This window comes from Lissotriton helveticus, chromosome 8 (assembly GCF_964261635.1).
Source record: "Lissotriton helveticus chromosome 8, aLisHel1.1, whole genome shotgun sequence".
Lineage (NCBI taxonomy): Eukaryota > Metazoa > Chordata > Amphibia > Caudata > Salamandridae > Lissotriton > Lissotriton helveticus.
In genome coordinates, this window is record NC_136069.1 from 951,632,747 (window position 1) to 951,650,796 (window position 18,050).

Genomic DNA, 18,050 nt, shown 5'->3' on the forward strand with positions numbered 1-18,050 from the left:
TCTGCGAATATTAAGTGGCAAGGATGGCCTATTGTGAAAAAAGATTAAATATACATTTTTTTAGAGCTTTGTACCTTTATTGAGGGGGCAACTCTAATTTATTGAGTCAATCGATCACATACCTTATTCTTTAAAATACACTAGTTAGTTCTCCTCAACGGGGTTTCGATGGATAGATATGTGATTAGAATGATGTCATTATTTATATCTCATTCCAGTGATATATGTAGTCACCCTGTTGAAAATATATAATATATGAAATGAAGACTCTTCTAAAGTTTTTTTAAACAAAAGTTGTTCACACATAGCATGTGGGCAATGAGTATGTAGAGCCCTATTATTGTTATCGAAACAGTCCTAAATGGACTAAAGGAGAGAAGGCTCTCTGATCAAGTAATGCCCCTTAAACACAAAGCAATACATTTTGCTCATATACTAGAGCAGCTAACAAAATATGTAAAATGAGTTGACACAGAAAGTATAGAAAAACAAACATCTGCTCAGAGTCTCAGGAACACCCAGACACAGTAAACAACGCAGAGTCAGAAATAGAATGTCAAAAGAGCCCCCTTAACAGCCTGGTAGAGGGAGCCGTAAATGAAGCTGATAGGGCCAAAGAAACGGCTGAGACTGATAAAGACATCACAGACCCCACTGACTTCTATTCTTTCTCTAAAGACGCTAACTGGTCTGGGGACTCTGAGGAGGAACTTGATGAGCTGGACGATGATGGCGCGGAATCTATTACTAGCACAGAAAGTGAGCAAGATCTACGCACTAAGGGACCACGGGCTGGACGAAAAACAGTCTTAAAGAAAAAAAAGGGCCATCACGGGGCTTATGATCTGGCATGGGACTATACCCCAACACTACAGGTACATAGTCATAGCCAGTCATTTCTACCCCATCCATCTCAAATAACCCCCTCTCAGGCAACCTCTCCAAGCCTGCCTGACTCCGAACCTGAACAATCCGGGGCAACACTAACTCAAGTTATGGACACTGTCCTTCAGGCTATAGCATCACACCGAGAAGAGACTTCCAAAGACAGTCGTAAAGCACGGGCAGCTCTGCATAAAGTTCAAGGAGTTGTACGTAAACTAACAAAAACTGTGGGCACCTTTAATGAACGATTAAACGAGATGGAAATACGTATAGTTTCTAACGAAACAGAGGCAACCGTGGTTCAAGAACAAGTTGAATCTCACGAGGCTGAGCTTCAAGACGTGCGGTGGAAACTTGAGGACTGTGAAAATCGGCTACGCCGAAACAACCTGCGCGTCCTTGGTGTCCCCGAAAAAAGCGAAGGTGAGGACTGTAGTTCATATATTGTTCAACACTTTCGAGATACCCTCCCAGAACTTGCCAGCTGGGACTTCAACTTGGAAGTACAACGGGCCCACAGAGTTCCTTTAACATTAAAATCTCCTGCAAAATCGGGGGGGTATCCTAGAGCAATTCTAGTGTATTTTGGCAATTTCCTACTCCGACAATCCATCTCGGACAAAGCCAGACCCGATTCACGCCGTAGTAGAGACTCAATCATCTACTTTGTACGACCTGACTTCTGCCACGTAACTGTGGAAAGGAGATGGCGCCTTAGACAGTTGATCAAGCCCTTCTTAGAGAAGAAGGCAGTGGTTTATCTCAACAATCCAGCCAAGTTGAAAGTAGTAATTGGGGGGGGGGCAAACAAGGTTTTTTACCTCCGAGATTAAGGCGAAGGAGTATTTAGAAAGCCTGAAGTAGCCATAATCTAAAGCATCTTTACAATTGATTGTAATTGTAACTTCATGTAATCAGATACGGCCGAATGTGACGTTTAGATAATCAATCCTTTTTGACTCTCTTCTTATTTAGCTTCTCCTTTTCTGTTTTCCTCACTCCCTCCTTAATCTCCTCATTCCTGCACCCTCTTACTTTTAAATTGGTGTATGGTCACTCTGTTTCGGTCAGGCAGCGCTAGTCCATCAATACAGACTCACTGAGTCTAATTGCCTTTTTTGGGTTGTATGGGGGGAGGGCTTTTCTGGGAGGGTGGGTGGCGGGGGGTGGGCACAGCATAAAATGAAAAAAAAAGAGCAAACCAGAATATACAACAAACATAATAAAGATACCTACAGTCAAGGAAATAACTATTGCACAATATGTGACAACATTATATGGACAATATGGACATTATGTAGAACAAGTAAAACCTAGCATGTTTATAGAATTGAGAAAGCTAGCAACATGGCTCAATACTCTATATTGTTGGATTAACCAAATGAATTATGGGTAAACTGAAACTCTGCTGTTGGAACGTGGCGGGTCTTAATGATAAGGGGAAGAGGGCACAGTTATATCAATTGCTACATCAAACTTCATGTGACATCCTCTGCCTACAGGAGACCCATATTCCGATAGGAGAAATTGAGATACTAAAAATACCTGGGTTCAACATTCTAGAAACGACAACACAGACCTCTAAGACCAGAGGTGTCACTATTCTTGCAAGACATTTTTGGGCAAACCTTTGCGGAAATTAGCTGACCCCCATGGTAGGTGGGCTATAGTACAACTTAATCTTGGCACTATCATCTGCTCAATTTATGGTTCAAATCTGGACGATCCAGTCCTATTTTATGACCTAGAACTAGAACTTGCATCTTGGACAGGGCCTCTGGTTGTCTGTGGCGACTTTAATATTTTTATGGGACATGCTCACGGTAGACAAATACAACAGACGTATACCGGGCGTAAACCCAAAGTGTACAGGGCAATACGGCAATTTATGATTAGCCACAATTTAAACGATATCTGGAGTCTAAAAAACAACAATGACCCTGGCTATACTTATTTTTCCTATCCGCATAACAAATACGTACGTATTGACTATATAATGTCAACAGCTAATATTGCCCTGGATGCTGTGATAACTAAAGCCCCAAGACAATATCAGACCATAATGCCCTATTTGTTGTTTTCGATGTTCCCAGCTATAAAAAGCCGCATTTTCAATGGTCATTTGACCGCAAACTTCTTGCAAATCAAGAATATATAGAATACATTAAAATCTGGACAAAATAATTCTTTGATTATAATCAATACAGTGCATCTAGTCTAGTTGTTTGGGACTGTTATAAAGCGGCTTTAAGGGGGGAAACTATATCCTTTGTCGCCAAACGTAAGAAAGAACTTGACAGTCTAACTAATCAACTCAACACAGAACTAACAAACTTAGAGCTCCTGCATGCCACCCAGATACACCTTGGGCGGCAAGCAGAAGATATCTTTGTAAGATCTTAGTTCTTAAAGCTGAGATTAATAATGACTTGACTCGAAGAGCAGCGGAAATCCTCCACGTAAACCAGAATAAAACATATGAAAACGGAGAAAAGGTGGGGAAGCATTTGGCTCTTAAAGTTCGTCAGAAACAATCACAAAATACAATAAAACTCATAGAATATGAAGGACATAAATACACCTCCTCTGAGGGCATAGTAACAGCTTTTCAAGACTATTATCAGAAGCTGTACCAAAATGACGATCAAGTGCCTATGCCCAACAAAGACTTTCTGACTAACTGGCTTCCCGAAACAGACGCTGTTAAAACCATTGATAACATAACAAAGGATGACCTTGAAAAAGAGATCTCAGTTACTGAAGTAGAGCTAGCACTATTAGAATTAGCCCCTGGTAAAGCTGCAGGGCCAGACAAAATCCCTCTGGATCTTTATAAACTGCTTAGTAAACTAATAGTACCATATCTATTAGATCTTTTTCTCGGCGTACAATGGCATGGGAAACCGCCGGAATCATGGAAGCCCACGAATATAGCTATCTTTGCCAAAAAAGGCAAACCGCCCGAATCAACTTCATCATTCCGCCCAATTTGACTTATCAACTCGGACTCTAAGATCTATGCCAAGGTCTTGGCCAACCGGCTTGGTAGGATCATCGAACATCTGGTCTCCCCCTGGCAGCACGGCTTCATCCCCGGCAAAAGTACGACAGACCACACTCGTAGAGCCATCTCCCTATTTGACATCACCAGGGTAGAGGGGGGCCAGATGTCGATGATCCTATTAGACGCGGAGAAGGCCTTTGACCGGGTCTCTTGGCGGTTTTTATGGGGAGTGCTTGAACTAAATAATCTTGGCCCGGCTTTTATTAAATCCATCAAAGCACTTTACGTTGATCCTAAGGCTAAAACTACTGTGAACGGTATAGAATCAGAACCTATTAACATTCAAAGGGGCACGCGGCAAGGGTGCCCGTGCTCTCCAATTCTTTTCGCTCTATATATAAACCCACTTATCATTAAACTTCTTACCTCTCCATTAATCGAACCGGTTAGAGCTGGCACCCATAACACCAAAATACTTGCCTATGCCGATGACGTGGCGGTATTAACACCAAACCCCACCGAGGCAATTGAGGAGATAGAATTAATCACTCGATCTTATGGGTTATACTCAGGATATTCCCTGAATAAAAAATAAGACTATGGTTATATGTACTGAAAATACACCTTTTGTAAGCCCCTATAGAGTCAATCATGTTGTTTACTTAGGAGTAACCATCTCTCCTAAGGTAAACGAAATAAATAATCTTAATTATGACCCTCTTATTAAAAAAGTCAAAAAAGATCTTGTTAGTTAACAACTTACACCTAACAATAATTGGCAGAACAAATTACCTCAAAATGAGCATATTTCCCAAAATCTTATACCTATTTCGGGCAATTCCGTTCCTGGCTGATGCTGGACTAATTAAAGCCCTCGATTCCTCCATGGTAAGATTTATCTGGAACTATGGTAAAATCAGAAGGGCTCTTCCCAAGCTAACTCTACCCCAACAAAGAGGAGGGCTGGAAGTACCAAATTTAACATTCTATTTATGGGCAACACTACTACAACAAATGACTACCCTCTTTGATGCCAAACCACCAACGAACAATGGCCTAAGTTGTTCCATACCATCAATATATGAACTTCTATTAGGAGAAAAAGCCAGAGGTCTTCTCTTAAAACAAATCGAGCCATCTTACTTCAAGAAAATCAAATTTAAGACTATCACGGATGCATGGAGAGTTTGGAAGAATATCACGAAGTATTTGACTATACCTAAATACACCAAATATACTCCACTTTGGCATAGTTCAATAATCCCGACCCAAGTTAACGATAACACCTCGAGGAAATGGGAGAACTTAGGTATAGTGACACTAGGAGACCTTTTTCATCAGGATCATATACTATCTTTTGAAGAACTGTGCCAAAAATATCAAACTCCCCGTAATGACTACCTGAAATTCATACAAGTACATACATCTATTAGACAGATCGTATCTAGAATAGAACTGACGGCTATCCCAATCCTAGAACTAACTCAGAAACGGGCAACTAGGATAGGTAATATCTATGAAGTGCTCATAAACAACCAACCGGATGATCTAGAACAAACGGAAAAACGATGGGCCTCTAAGCTACATAATCCAAATATCGATATTGATAAGTCCCTGATGTTATCATCTAAATTACTTTTAGCATCTAACCTAAAGGCACAAACTTTTAAGACAATTTATGATCTTTACTTTACCCCTGCGAAATTATTTAGTTGGGGAAAAAGAATAAATGATCAATGCCCGAGATGCTCTTTCAGCCCAGCTAATCTGATACATATGCTCGCTGATTGCCCTAAATTAGACTCGATCAAAAAAGGGATGTTCGAATATTGGGCTGGAATTTTTGGACACGAGCTCAAAACATCATCAACATTATTAATTTTGGGCCACGATGACTCTTTAGGGTATAGTAACGATGAAGCATCGATCGTATTTGTTGGGACAGGAGTTTATAGAATACTTTTGACAACACGGTGGAAAGATGCAGATGTTCCTACCTTTCAAGGATGGCTGAACAGACTAATAGGAATTTATAAACCGGAGACTGCAATTTATAAAACCAAAGGGAAAAGATTACGATCCCTTGGGGCTCAGTTATGGGCCCCAGTTGCCACCTGGTTTAACAACCAAAGAAACTCATAGCCTTTAGAGATGTGATATTTTCTTTTTCTTTTCTCTTCTTTATTTCTTTATTTATCCATTCATATGGTATATCTTCCATTGTCGCATATCTGCCAAACTTAGATTTTTCCTTTCCCTTGGAATTGACTACCTATTCATTATATATACTGTATGAGTTGTATATTTATGTATTTGCTTACATAAATATATTTTTTTTTAAAAGTAGATGGGGGATAGGGTATCACTCAGAGTTTGCCCCAATCTGGGACTCCCTGGGACACAGGCAGGGCCGGACTGACTACCGGGCAGTTTGGAATGCTGCAGAGCAGGGGGCTGATTTCACTGCGGTGGGGGCTGATTTCGTTCATGGAGACCTGCGTGTGCTTCGAAATAATTAAAGCAAAACGAATTTCGTTTAGCACACGCATGTCTCCATTAAAAAAATCTGCCCCCAGCTGAGCAGCATTCCAAACTGCCCGGTAGCCAGTCCGGCCCTGGACAGAGGAATGCCTTAAAGATAGCCTTGCAACATCAATCAAAAGAGCAGGTATCACCACTTGGTCAGATTTGGTATCTTCTAAGGGGGTCCACCCATGGGAGGCTTTAAGGGCTAGGATTGGAAGTGGCCTCTCCAAATTTAAATATATGCAATTAGTTTCTTGGTTTGCTTTGGAGAAGAGTGAAATACAAGGCATCTGGGAGGCGGAGCAATCCTTCCAAGATTTAAATCCTAAAAGCAAGGAAATCTCCAAAAGATATAGGATGTTTGTAGAGGCAGAGGACAAAGAATACCCCCATCGACATCTTGTATAGAATCAGGTCCCCTTGGAATGTGATATTGAAGATCTTTATGAACCCTCCCTGAAGCTGTTGTACAAGTATGTTAAACTGGCAAACCTTAAGAAGAATCATCTCTTTGTTATTAATCGGCTATACTACACCCCTGCCATGATAGCAAGGTTCGCTCCTCTCTCCAACCCCAAATGCCCAAGATGTGACCTTATCTATGTTAACGATTTACACATATTTTGTGAGTGCCCAAGACCCTTTGCCTTTTGGAGGGGGTTGAGGAGGCCGTATGTGGTTTTTTCAGAGAGAAAATCTTTTAAAATATGACTAGTATTGTTTGCTGACGATAGTACGCTAAGCAAGAAGTTGAGACATACACATAGAGGCTTAATGTTGTACTTGGTTTTAATAATATGAAGGGAAATATGTTTGAAGTGGAAAGACCCTTTGCCTCCCAAGCTTCAGGTTTGGGTCAAAGCTGCCTCCATAATGGCTGGATTGGACCAGGGAATTGATAATGACAACTGTTTGAATATCTGACAGGCCTTTACAGTGTGGGTTAGAGGCCTGGGTTTTGTGTTACACCTCCTGGTTCTATGATTACACCAAGCCACCAACAAAGGGGCAGGTCTGGTTTCGGGCACTAGACTAAAGCGAATGCAGTAGCCGCGTGGCGCACTGGTCGGAAGGGCAGCTACCCAAGAATTGCAGAAGCATACTTGGTGAGATGAGGACAAAAAAAAATCAAAAACACTGCTCGCAGGCAGCCCTTTATATGCTCACAGAACTGCTGATTATCATAAAAAGTAATGGCAAGAAAAATATGAGTTAATATACTTTCACATAAACATTACTGGTGTCCTTAAACTCATGTTCTCTCCTCTTGGTTCCCTTTATCATAATCCTAACAGAGCTTTGAAACATTAACCTTCTTACCCTGAGTGTGTTAGGGTTAATTGCTCTGTTCCCATGACTTCTTATCTTACTGTATACTCTTGACTAAAGGTACCTTTGACAACATATTTCCCAAGTCATGTCTCGATTGACAATGGGAATAGGATACATGTTTGTGAGCTGTCATCTTAAACTCTTCAAGGCATGTTAAACATGTTTTCCTATTTAACTAAAACTTGCTGATCTTGTTTTCTGTTTTCTAGTGAACTCTCACCTACTTTGCGTCCTTCCTTGTGAAGCTTAGGCTTGTGCTGCTCTTTAACTACGTATAGTTCTGCACCACTCTCTACTGATGTCTGTGGTGGTGAGATTTCTTTGTATTTTATACTTTCCTTAACATTGTGAAGTTGATGGTTCGCATTGATGTGGTCATGGAGTTGAACATAGACTACTTTTTCAATGATATTGGCAATAAATGATAGGGGATTGATAGGCCAGTAGTTGGTGAGGTCATCGGGATCTAGTGTGCGTTTCTTTAGGAGTGGGAGGATCTGTCAGGTCTTGAGAGCTTGTGGAAGATGCCTTGTTTGAGTGACGCATTAACAATGGTAATAAGTTGCAAGATAGCATCACCAGAGAGCTTTGACGAAGGACAATGGTAAGACATCTTCATAAGGAAGTGGCTTCGAGTGAATTGAGTATGTTAGCCAGATCTTTAAGAAATAGGGATTTGAAGGCCGACCATTCGCAAGACTCTATAGTAAGGGGTAGGTGAATGACATGAAGCCGGCTCGGTATTGCCTGTCCTGTTAGTTCTGTATGTTTTCACTGAAGAAGAAATTGATGGCATTTTCCTTTTCTGTGGAGTGAGGATTAGGTGGGTCTGGCGGGGGTTGATGCAGTGCTTGAACAGTGTTCTGCTTGTGCTGATGGATTCACTGATAGTGTAGTACTTTTGGCTGATGTAATGAGCTAGCTCTCTGTGTGTTGCATGGAGGGACTCGGGAGTTTAGTTTCTCTATCATTTCTTCTGCCTGGAGATGAAGCGTTTTTGTTGTTGTTTTTTTGGCAGAAAGGCCTTTACAATGCGATCTGCTGAAGGCTTTGACTGGTACTTGGGTGAGCTGAGGCTGGATAGGAAATTCCTGAAAATGTTTCGGCAAAAACTGATCGTGCAGCCATTTTTTTCTTAATATCATGGTTGCTTGCCTCCTGCTGACAAACAAACTTTCCCTTTCACCGTAAGTTATAAGGAATTGTAATTAGCGTTTGTGATTATTTAAATAAACATTCACGCGGCCAAGACCTTCCAGGGCAGGACGCCATCTGCTTACAGGGAAAAGACTATTACGCAGCAGGCTGGCACCTCATAAAGGCAGGTAGGGCTGTGATCTAGTCAGTCACGCTAGTCCAGTTCCTCAGAAAGACTGTCGGGCTTTGGGCAGAGGCTCTACTTTGAAATACTGGCATGGCCTTGAAGAAGTAAGTCACAGGGACACATTCTGTGGACAGCTTGCATTCAGTCCCAATGTTTTAGCGAACTGCTCCCATTTGGTTAGGAGAGGTGGGCCTACCAAGGGAAGCCAAAACTACAAGTCCAATAATACAGCGTGGTTCAGTTAAAGCCAGACTTGGTAAACCTCAAAGATCACACTTACTGAATGCAAAATGCTTTTAGAAATTGGCAAATATTTTCAGAACTGTGGTGCTTAGGCAAATGAAACTTTTCGGGAATGCTACCTTGGAAGAATGTATGTGGCACATTTTACTATTAAATTATACCATTTACATTAGTATAAAATACCTGTGGCGTATGTTGTGTTACAACACCTCTCCAATACCCGCTTTAGTTAGCTCATCTTTTTTGCAGTGATATTAAAACACAAAGCAGGGAAAAGGGCGCTAAAAACAATTTTTTTTATGATAATAAACTCTGGAAAGTGCAAATCATACCCGTCAACGGTTTGCAGTCTTTGCTTAAGGATTCCTGTTACTCATGCAAAGCCTCAAATACCTTTGCAGTGTAAAAACAGATCGCCAACAACCATGCACTTTCAGTGGTTGTGAGGAAAACGGTTAAATAACCTCGCGATAAAGCAGCACGTCCAGTTTCACAATCAACCAGCATTAACGATGAAATGGAAAAATAATTATAGGCTCTAGCTTCCCAAAATACCTCTTTCATGCGCTCGTCAACTTTTCATTGAGGTTTAAGTTTCAATGTACACAGTGGTGTAATGCAATGTATGCCCCTTCCTCCACCTCGCAGAATGTGAAGACCTCTTCTCAGTCTCCCATATCTCACAGATATTAGTTGTTTGTGCCTTTCCGACATTTTTTAGTGGAAGCAACATGTTTTTTGTGTGTTTTTGTTGTGAATGTTTGCACAATGAAAGACCGACTTTCTTTGTAATTGTTTCATCATTTTCAAACTTGGTAACGCAATCCACACAAATACACTCCACACAGTACCACATCATTTCAATCCGCATAATTACACTAAACGGCACACACTTCCACACTACACAATTCTACTCTACACATTTCCATTCCAGACCACATAATTCAACTACAAACCCAAAATTCGACACAATTGCACAACACACCTCATATATCCAATCCAAAACACGGAAATTCACATCCAGCCACAAAATACCATTCTACTTAATTACACTCCATAACACACAATCCCACTTTACATAATTCCAGGAAACTCAATAACGCATAATTACTATCCACCTAATCCCACTGCACACCATGCCACATAATTCCACTACACAAACCCAATCCACACCACACAATTCCACAAATAACAATTACAATCCAACCCACATATTTCTATTCCACACCACATACATCCACTCCAAACCAAAACATATAGGTACGTTATCACTTACAACACCAATAACTCTAACTTTCACAAATGCGAGACCTATTGCATTGCGAATGCTTGTTTTTCTTAGGAAAAGAATATATTTTGAACTTGCAGATTTGTGTTTTTGTAGAGATGTGGGTGTTAATGTAATTCGAAAATTGAAATGTTTATAGAAGGTGCAACATAAAATATACCCCTCTACTTTTCTCATTACAAGACTTGCAATCGCTTGTGGAATCTGTTCTCATTTTGTCAAATTTTGTGTAGACCATTTCAATATATTAGCTTTGAATAAAACGTGTTCTTGTCTACTTGTTTGACAATACAAAAATACATGCAGGTATTTCACTCCAATTTTAGTTATATTTTTTATCTAAAATATTGTGTGATTTTATTGTGGCAACTAAGAAAGGTGGCCGTCTCCTGGAAGGAAAAATTAAGTGTTGTTGCAATCAGTGTCGCCATGACCGTCATTGTTGGCTCTAAATTACTTCCTTTTTGTCTTTTTTTTTTTTTTTTTAGATTCTGCTACATACTCGCGATATGGCACAGAAGGTAAGCAAGTTGCTTGTTTTCAAGCCCTACCAAAATGAATGAGATGAAGGGAAGCAGACCACACCTGGTGAAGTTTCGGTATGGGCGTAAATAGCAACCCAAACACAGGAGAAAACATTTCTCCATGGTTGCCTTGCGTGGCGGTGTAATCCTTTCTAATGGGGTTATAACTTCATTCTTTTCCCAAGGCAGATATGATGCCGCGCTGCTTGAAGTCGGTCTGCTGGTGTTTCTAGCAAATTAGCAGCAGTGCTAATTAGACTTTACTCTCACTTGTGCGGTATTGTATAGGCTTTACTGTTGTGTTTATTATGATTGTTTTCCTGGCACCTTTCGTTTTCTACTGAATGCTTTCCAGTGCGCGATACTTCGCTAAGTTTCAGTCGAAGGGAGAGGGAGGGGGTGTTGCTTCTGCTTTTCTACTACAGTTCCAGTTAACACTGAGAATTGGAAGGTTACATTGTATTTTGGAAGTTAGGAGAAAAATGCGCTTTTAAGGAGTATATAGGCAACTTTAATGGTCCGTGGTAGTAGTATTAAGCAGATGAAATCTCATTTCGTTCATTTTTGATACACTATGTAATGTAACTTTTTACCTTGAAAAACCTCTTGAGATCAAGGAGTAACAATTATTGTCCTTATGGCCGCATACAGAATCGATCTGTACTTAGTAGCACAACTGTACCGGTGGAAGCACCGTGCTAGATCCTGCACATCAGTTACTTCAGCTTTTAGGTCTGGCCTAGAGACCGCTTCAGTCGTTTCTGTGCCTCATGTTTTCATAAAATTCATGATAAAAAGTACATCATATTACATGTGCTCGGTCACACCTTTTTGTACGTTGGTCGAGTGAAGTGTCATTCATATTTTGCTTCGTTCAGCATAGCATATACAATGAGGTAGTGGGGCAGCCCACTTTCACCATTGGCTCTCACTGCAATGACAATGCTTGCACACTTTTTGCTTAAAAATACCCTGGTCATGTGGATCAATCTCTCCTTTCATTTCATGTTTTTTTTCTTCATTTTTGTGATGGGTAATTTTTGTGCAAAAGTGCATGCCCCCCTTACATGGTGGCATCTACATTTTTTTAAATAATTTTTAAAACCTTTGGGGAAATCAATTAATAGAAATTGCAGGCTTTTCATGCCGGACTTTTTGGCTTTGTTATTGAGGACTATTGACCTAATTGTTAGGAGTAAATCAGGCTCCAACGTGCGTATGGCCTTGACTTGTAATGGCTTTCTGATAATTCTTATTTGTAGCGGGTCTGGGCAGGGTGAACAATTACACTATAGCCTGTAGTCAGGGCCAGACTGGCCGTAGCGGGCACTGGGCGTTTCCCCCATGGGCGGAAAGGGTGGGGGACATTTTTGGTTCAGGGAGCCGGTTTGGCAGGGCTGGTTTGCGTTCCCAGTCCGGCCCTGCCCGCAGTGCATCCGCGTTCTGTAATTTACTCACGTACTACATGTATACTTAGGTGGAATAATCTTAAACAACATTGTTGGAAAGAAGGGAATTCAGGCCTATTGTGTGATGTTGAGAACGCAAGTTTAGCAGTAAAATTTAGTGAAGTAGAACCAAACTAGTAAAGTGAAGGAAAAACGTTTATATGAGCTACAAAAGCTTATTTTTTAATTTTAAATTGGTCTGGAAAATATTTTTATATATAGAATGCCCCCCCCCCCCTACAGTGGGGTTTGTTGAGTGAATTTAACACATTCTGATCCCTTATTTGCAAGTCTCCACTCATATTTTACTCCATTTACTGTCTGAGTTGTACATTCTCCATACTGTGATAGTGTCTATTGACTCTACATATGCGAACTTCCCCAGGGTTATAGAATAATCTCTGAAGGGATTTCACATTTGCTTAAAAGTGAATTGCTTGGTGGGGAACTGAAAATGATTGTTTCACAATTGTCAGCTCTTCAACTTGAAGTGGCACAAAAAGTGTAAAGCTCTGGCGAAGCTGTATTGTGTACAGACCAAATCCCAAGGAGTTGGTGCAGCTATGACCGGACCTAGTGGCCCATTATGCAAAGTCTTTGATTTCTGTTCCTACTGTGCAGACCTCTCCAAAAGGGTGCCGTTACCAGTGAAGACTTCGAAAAACTGGTCATTTTCCATCCTAGGCTGACTCCAATAGGAAAGAACTCCAATTGATAAATTGGTTGCCTCTATAAAAGATCAGAGACATTCCACATGTGCTAACGGTAGGAATTAACCACCCCTGAAGCATGTTTTTGAAGCTAATGAATATCTGCTGCAACAGAAAGTCCTTCCTGTTACACCTGCTAAAGCACTTCCAGATGGAGAGACTCTGGCAGGCTTGAAGAGAAAATTAGTAAACATGGAAGAACATTTTGTGGCACTACCCCTTCCCTTGTGGTGATTAAATTGTCCTATACAGAAGCGATGGGACCTTACATTTTAGAATGTATTTCATTTATTTGATCTCAACTTAGTTGACTTAATTTTAGAGAAGTAGTCAAAGTCCATTAACAGTTATGCTTACCATTATTCGATGCTTCTTTGCTTCTCAATATTGTGTATACCATCAAGTAGTGATTTGGCAATTAGATCAGAGTTGCTAGTCAGCCAACCGTGTTCATAGTTGAAGTCATCCCTATAAATCGAAGTGTCAAAGTTAAGTGATCACAACTGGTTTAAAGGTATGAAGTATGTATTTAGAGGGGCTAGTGACTTTGGTATCTGAAAGAATCAGTTAGTTATAGATTCCTTATCTTAGAATTAACCCCAGGCGTCAAACTGGATCTGGAAAGTTTTTCATCATCAGTAACCCTGCGCGTCGAAAGGTGGCGTTGGTCGGCACCACGTTAGTCGCTGGTGTTGTGGTTGCCGGGATGACCTTGCAGTAGCTACATAGACGCCGCACTCGCGCGCTGACATCAGTTCTTTCTTTTTCCGCCCCAGCCAGCGCAGATCCGGAGAGAGTGGACCTCCATTCGCTTTTTGACTGACCCTTTTCCGACTTTTGTTGATACAGCTTTCGAGTTTTCGACTCCTAGAGCACGTCAGGGATGCCCGGCTTCAAGGCTTGCGGTTCCTGTAGCCAACTGATGTCGGTGACGGATCCACACCCTGTTTGCCTGTTTTGTTTGGAGCGTGACCATGACCCCAAGTTGTGCTCAGACTGCCAGATCAAGAATCCGAAGTCTTTGCGGGAGCGGTTCCGAAAGCTTCTTGAGGCCCGGCAGTCGGCTCCGCGTCGTACGAGGTTCCGGTCGCGGAGTCATCATCATTCTTCTTCCAAGTCTTTGCACTCAGGTCAGGTAAGTCAAAGAAGCATTGTCACTCTTCGACTTCTCCCCATCTGTTGGCCCACGTGATGAGGAATGCAGGTGTTGCCCCTCCCGCCGCTCCGCTTGCGGAGCAGGAAGGGTCGACTCCGGGTTTCCCTCCCTTCCCTGGACTCTGATCGGCCCCTGCCCAGCTTCACCAATTTTGAGATTTGGGCAGCCCGACTCCGCCGGCACCCTGTGGGCCCCGCAGATTCAGCTGGGGGAGCTGGGCCTTCGACGCCGATGGCTCCAGCCCTGGCACCGCAGGGTTCCCTTGGTTCCAGGCATAGATCTGGATCGGCGCCGGTCAACCTCATTACACCTCCCCGGGCACCGAATCCACCGCACCACATCCGCAGCAGACGCTGGTTGTGTCTCCAGTCTGCGTCGACCCTGGCCTCCACCTCGAGGTAGATATGGAGCCGGACCGGTGTCAACAGGTAGTTTTGTGCCCCTGTTCTACCCTGGCTCATTGAGACCATATTGGCAGATAGAGGAGGGTGAGGAGGGCTGGGAAGGGTCTGGAGACCCTCTAACTGACCAGTTGGGCTATGAACTGGACTGGAAAGAGGAACTGGGGGAAGCCAGTGGTCTGGATACATCACCAGACATTGGCATCTTGTCTCCTCCTACTGTGGCTACGGATGAGGGAGTGTCTTATGCAGAGGTTCTCAACCTCGAGCTACCTACGGTGACAGTTAGGTCTAACCTCCTGACAGAGGTGCTTCAACCAGCAGCGAGCTCCTCGGAGCCCCTGCTACCGTTTAATTAAGCCCAGACAGACATCCTTTTAGGCACCTGGTCCAGGCCCAACACAGGGGCTCCTATGGATAGGATAATTGCCAGACGCCTCCGTCCGGCTCCGGGCGACCCCACTTTCCTCTATCAACACCCCACCCCTGAGAGCTTGGTGGTCCAAACCCCCACCTCCAAAGGAGCATTCACTAACGCACCACCTGATAAGAAATCCAAAAAGCTGGACCCTCTTGGGAAGATGTTTTCTTCCTCCAGCTTGGGACTACGGTTGGTAAACACTGCATGTCTGTTGGGCTGTTACACCCACTCAGTGTGGGATGCGGTGGCGCAAATGCTGCCCCAGTGCCCGGAAGAGGCCCGGCCCGTACTCTACCGTTCAGTCACCGAAGGGAGAGACGCAGCAACGTTTACCATCTGCTGTGGGCTAGATACCACTGACTCACTAGGCAGGACGATTTCCACGACGGTAGCCCTTCGACGCTATGCCTGGTTGAGGGCGATTTTTAAGGGCATGTCCAATTCACTCTTATGGACATGCTCTTTGATGGCTGTGCCTATTCAGCGACAAGGCAGACAACGCCTTGGAGCGATTTAAGGACTCTCTGGCTATGGGCAGGTCCTTGGGCCTCTCCACCACCCGCCCTGCGCAGTCTGCTTTTCGCTCCCTTTGTGGCTACGGAAGGGGTGCCCCGTCCTGCACAGAACCACAGGCCAGCGCAAGCTCTTAAGCCTCTGTGTGGCCGGGGACGTGGGAACCACCACCGTGGTTCTGGGGCCAGTATGCGGGCCAGTCCACCATAGCCCCCCCTGCAGCAGCCTCCAAACCTTCCTAGTTTGACCTTTCAGGACCACCAAACGCAAGTGGGCGGGAGGATTCACCATCACCTCCCCCAATGGCACACCATCATGTCGGACATGCAGGTTTTGCAAGTAGTCCGAAGGGACTACTCCCTCCCCTTCGATCTATGCCACCTCATTACCATCATATGTCTGAAGATTATTTGGCCCTTCTCCAACAGGAAGATCTGAAAGAAACAGGTTAGTATTAGATTCCTTACCTTAGAATAACCCCAGGCGTCAGTCTGGATCCGGAAACTTTTGCGTTGCAGTACCCCTGCGCGTCGGTAGGCGTCGTCTGCAGGCGTCCCCTGCGGCTCCGCGTCCGCGTCCGTCGTCGGCGTCGTGCGCCGTGATGACGTCGCCGGAGTATATAGACGCCGCCTCCGCGCGCTGACGTCAGTTCTTCTTTTTTCCGCGCCAGTTAGCGCAGATCCGAAGAGCAGTACTCCGGTCTTTTGACCAAAGTTTTTTTTGATTCTTTCTAACTCTAAGGTGCCGATAGGATGCCCGGGTTTAAGAATTGTGACGGGTGTGACCGCACGATGTCGGTCACGGACCACCACCGACTCTGCCTCCGGTGCCTGGGCGCGGACCACGACGTGGAGTCCTGCGTAGACTGCCGGGCCTTGACGAGTAAGGCTAGACGGGAGCGGTCCCGCAAGCTACTCGAGCTCCGGTTGTCGGCCCCGCGTCAGGAGCGGTCCCGGTCCGGCCGGAGGTCGAGGGAGCGGTCGCGGAGCCACCACGAGCGCTCCGGAAGTCGTCACCATTCCTCTGGTTCCTCAGGTAAGAGGCACAAGAAGTCGGGGCGTCGTCATCGTACCCCCGACTCCCACCGACGCTCGCGCGATGCGGCCGGGGGTTCGGGTGGCCCCACCCCCGCGGCTCCGCGTGGGTCGCCGGCGCTGCCTGCTCCATACCCGACGGTCCCTGGGCAAGGCGCGTCGCGCGAGGAGATAGAGGAGTTCCTCATGGCCATGAGGGCGCTGTCTCCTCCGACGGGGCCTACGGCGCCTGCGGGCCCGGTGGTCCCGTCCGGGCGCCCGAGCGGTTCGGGTGCTCCTGCCCCGACGCCGTCGGGTGCTCCGGCGCCGCCGGCGGCTCCGGCCCCGGCGCTGCTGGGCCCTTCAGGGTCGACGCCGGCTGGTCCACCGGCCTCTCCGGCGCCGATTCCATCGGGGCAACCCATGGTGCTGCCTCCGCGCGGCGCCGGGACTCCGGCTCCGGGCGGCGCCACCCCCATTCCCTCTCATACTCCGGACGCGGAGTCGGACCGGCGTCGTCCGACGCCGAGTCCGGCGCCGATGGGGCCCATTGACCCCGAGGAGCCGGTCTACATCATTGACTCCGAATATGGTGAGGATGCAGATTATGGAGAGGGTTGGGAGGGGTCTGAGGACCCTCTGTCACGCGAGTGTCAGTACGACGTGGACTGGACAGGTGACTTGGGTGATGCCAGTGGTCTGGACGATTCTCCTAACCCTGGTTTTGTCTCGCCTCCTACTGTGGCCTCGGAGGCTGGGGCTGCTTATTCAGTGGTGTTGATGAGGGCTGCCAAGGCCTTACGACTTGAGCTCCCCGTCGCGGTCGTGAGGCCTAACATCCTCACTGAGGTCTTCAAACCGCAGTCATGCCCACAGGAGCCTCTGCTGCCGTTCAACGAAGCCTTGACAGACGTTCTTTTGGGCACGTGGTCCAGGCCCGCTTCAGGTTCGCCTGTTGATAGGAACGTGGCCAGACGCCACCGTCCGTGTCCGGATGACCCCAAGTTCCTGTCCACCCATCCCACCCCTGAGAGTCTGGTGATCCAGGCCTCGACTTCCCAAACCGCATTCCCGTCGGCCCCGCCCGACCGGGAATCTAAGAGGTACGACCAGTATGGGAAGAAGGTCTTCTCGTCCCTGAGTCTGGGACTGCGGTCTTGCAACACCGCATGCCTCTTGGGCCGCTACACCCACTCTCCGTGGGATACGGTCGCGGAGTGTCTGCCACAATGCCCGCAGGAGGTACGGGCAAAGCTCGGTCA

General features: G+C 45.2%; 1 protein-coding gene across 1 annotated transcript in view; it reads left to right on the forward strand.

Annotated features, from left to right (window-relative positions):
- The window catches only part of POLA1 (DNA polymerase alpha 1, catalytic subunit), a 1,864,208-nt gene that overhangs the window by 1,075,848 nt on the left and 770,310 nt on the right, over positions 1–18,050 (forward strand). The window contains exon 27 of the mRNA XM_078657805.1: positions 11,091–11,123. Coding sequence (XP_078513931.1) covers positions 11,091–11,123 — 33 coding nt within the window. The remainder of the gene's footprint in view (positions 1–11,090; positions 11,124–18,050) is intronic.